Source organism: Mastomys coucha, unplaced genomic scaffold (genome assembly GCF_008632895.1).
Source record: "Mastomys coucha isolate ucsf_1 unplaced genomic scaffold, UCSF_Mcou_1 pScaffold17, whole genome shotgun sequence".
In the NCBI taxonomy this organism is placed as follows: domain Eukaryota; kingdom Metazoa; phylum Chordata; class Mammalia; order Rodentia; family Muridae; genus Mastomys; species Mastomys coucha.
In genome coordinates, this window is record NW_022196899.1 from 10487987 (window position 1) to 10491016 (window position 3030).

General features: G+C 40.7%; 1 protein-coding gene across 5 annotated transcripts in view; it reads right to left on the minus strand.

Moving 5' to 3' along the window:
* The window catches only part of LOC116094963 (tyrosine-protein phosphatase non-receptor type substrate 1-like), a 41598-nt gene that overhangs the window by 27337 nt on the left and 11231 nt on the right, over window positions 1–3030 (minus strand). For all 5 annotated transcript variants that reach the window (XM_031376378.1, XM_031376377.1, XM_031376376.1 and 2 more), the window contains one exon: window positions 1454–1810. In XM_031376378.1, coding sequence (XP_031232238.1) covers window positions 1454–1810 — 357 coding nt within the window. The remainder of the gene's footprint in view (window positions 1–1453; window positions 1811–3030) is intronic.

The following is a 3030-nucleotide window of genomic DNA, read 5'->3' on the forward strand; positions in this document are numbered from 1 at the left end:
GTTCTGAGAAGGTTTGCTACACCACACCCAAGTGGGGAAATCATAACATCTTTATAAACTTATTCACTTCAAATGCTGCAGCCCTCCTATAGAGAGGAAATGGTTTTATGGCCATGATGGTGAATATAAGAGTAGGTCCACTCTGGGCCTATATAGCTGAGAACCACTGATAACTAACTACAGTTTTAGTAGCCAAAAATAATACAAATGAAATATTCATGGCCTACAATCTGAAATACAGTATCTCTAGCTGCTGTTATATTTCTTCTAATTGGAAACAGTCTCACATACAATATAGGGTGACAGTATTGTTGACATATGTATTGTTTCCTGGTGATTATTGTATATTGAATCTGAATTTTAGGAAAATCTTGAACCTTTGGAGGTAGTGATGAATCAAAATGCTGGCTGGGTTCATGAAACTCTGATTCAACATCCCTTTTACACGAGGCACCTAAGTGGATCTGGTGCCTCTTGCTTGGACAGGAAGAGGTTGGCCAGGAATGAGAGGTGGATTCCTTGACAGAGCTCAATACTAACTGGCTGTGTGGTCATGGATGGGCACTGACATACAGATCTCACTTCTCTAAGAGAATTGGGCTGGATAGTGTGACTGTCCTTCATGCATTAAAATTCCCAAAATGAAGACCTAGTAGAAGACTTCATGCTTCTGTCAGGAAATTCAAAGTGAGCATCTGGCTGCCTTGGCTGGTGATTGAACATGGTCCACATGGAGCCTTCCTCCAGGTAGCAAGCAAACATTGGCTCAAACACTCAGTGCCTGTCTGAATAGAACTCTCATACAAAATGTTCTCTGACAGTTCCAAGTCAAAGTCCTAGCTAGTTGCCCACATCTAAACCAGGGATGAGATTCCACAGGGGATGTGGGCATCTCTAGAATTTTCTGTGTGCGATGAATGAACAGGGAATGAGAAAAAACACCCTGCCCTTGATCTTTCTGCTGTGATGTACTTTTTATCTTGGGAGGGAGGAGACATACAACTTGGGTAAAAAGTTCCTGATTGAAAGCAACCTGCTGTCTCTATAGAAATCTAGAGCTGGGCCTGGCATGTCTAAGCCCCAGGTTGTTTGGGCAGAAAAAGAAGACATAATCAGATATAATGTACTCTTTGTAGTCTGTAGGCCTGGATAGGGAAATCTTCTCTTTCATGGTTTTCTTAAGCCACTAATCTGAGATAGTTTGAGAAATATAAGTTCATTAGGGCAGACAAACAAATGTATGATTTTACACCCAATTCCCAGAAGAGGAAACCTCTAACACACAGTATATCCCCTATTCTTCTCAGATTTTTTGGTCCAGATATGGGGGAGAATGAACCTATGTATATTAGGGTCCCTTCTACATGTGTTTCATAATTATTGTTTATGGAGAATTGGACACTATTTCAACCTGTAGGAGAAATCATGAATGAAAAGGAAAATATAGACTTACCAAGTACTAACAACTCAGTGCCACCTCCAGACTGAATTTCAATGTCCGGCCCTGATAATCCTTGCTGAAACTTCACACAGTAGTAAGTACCCTCATCAGCAGGAGTGACATTACTAATGCGGATGGAAAAGTCCATGTTGTTTCTCTTTGTTACATCTGTCACATATGTTACTCTGGGGAAGTGTTCACCTGTGAAAGTATATATCAACCGTCGAGTGTTTCCTGTACCACAGAGCCACTTGATGGGCCCCACCGGTAACAGGGATGTCACTGTGCAATTCAGAGTGGCCGATCCTCCAGCAGGAACAGAAACTGATTTCTCAGGCTGGATCACCTTCAGCTCTTTCATAGCTGCTCCTGCAGAAAACATCAGTTAGTTCTCATCCTGATGGAAAGCCACAAGCTCGTCAAGTTTGTAATTAAAAACAAAAACAAAAACCCCAAAAACATGTTACTCACTAGAGCTTAGCATGTTCATGAACATATTTTCTGTAACTTGGGCATTTCAATATAAGAATATAGTACAGAATAGGAAATTGAATAGCAGAGATTCTTGGTAATTGGCAGGATTCGGATTGAAGCTCCTTCCCCCCCCCCTTTTTTGAATTATCATGCTTCATCAATATCTGTTTCTGTGTCATATTCTGTTATAATAGTGTTGGATGTGATTGTGTGACTCTTTTATGTCAATGAGATATGAATATAAGTGGTTAAATATAGTGAGATATACATTTGATTACAAGATCCTTATGATTGTGTACAGTGATCATCCCATACTCAGGTAGAGTGATCATGTCATAGATTGGTCCTAATAACATGCATCCTAATTAAGAAATAAGACTTCCAGTCACAACAGGTAAGAGCATCATCTGCTATCTGAACTGTTCTATTACCACCTCCTTGATTTTGAACCCAAACACACACATTTATCACACCCAACATAAGTCTACACATCCCAACCCACTTTACTCCCAACCCCCATTCCACTACTCAGGTGAACATTCACTGTTTATGTGCAGGTCATACCCTCCACAAAATGTAAGAGACCTACCTATAGTCTGAACTTCCCATTCCATTGGTTTGGAAGCTAATATCCAAGACACTGAAGCATTCCCCTACACACTGCCCCTGCCAAATTCCATGTACCTTCCTCTATTTGGGCAAAGAACCACTGCTCATGTGCAGGGCACACAAGCCAGAACAGGTAAGATCCCTATCTGTAATCTGAATTCTTCTACTCAATGTTTCAGAGCTAACCAACTGAAACTTCTAACCCTTTGACCAACACTTGGCCTCTTCCATATATTGTTGGAAGGTTTGCTTTGAGGAGCTCTGCTTTATCCATCCATCCATCCAAATGTGTATGTCTTTTTGTCTATATGTACCTGTGTAGGTATATGTATGCATGTTAGCACATGTGAGTGCTTGTGGAGCTGATTATGGCAAGCATTTGGTGCCAGCCAGAGTGTGGGTATATGAATATCTCTATCTCTATCTCTACCTTATTCCCTATCTCTATCTCTATCTCTATCTCTATCTCTATCTCTATCTCTATATCCACATTTGCCAGTCAGTAT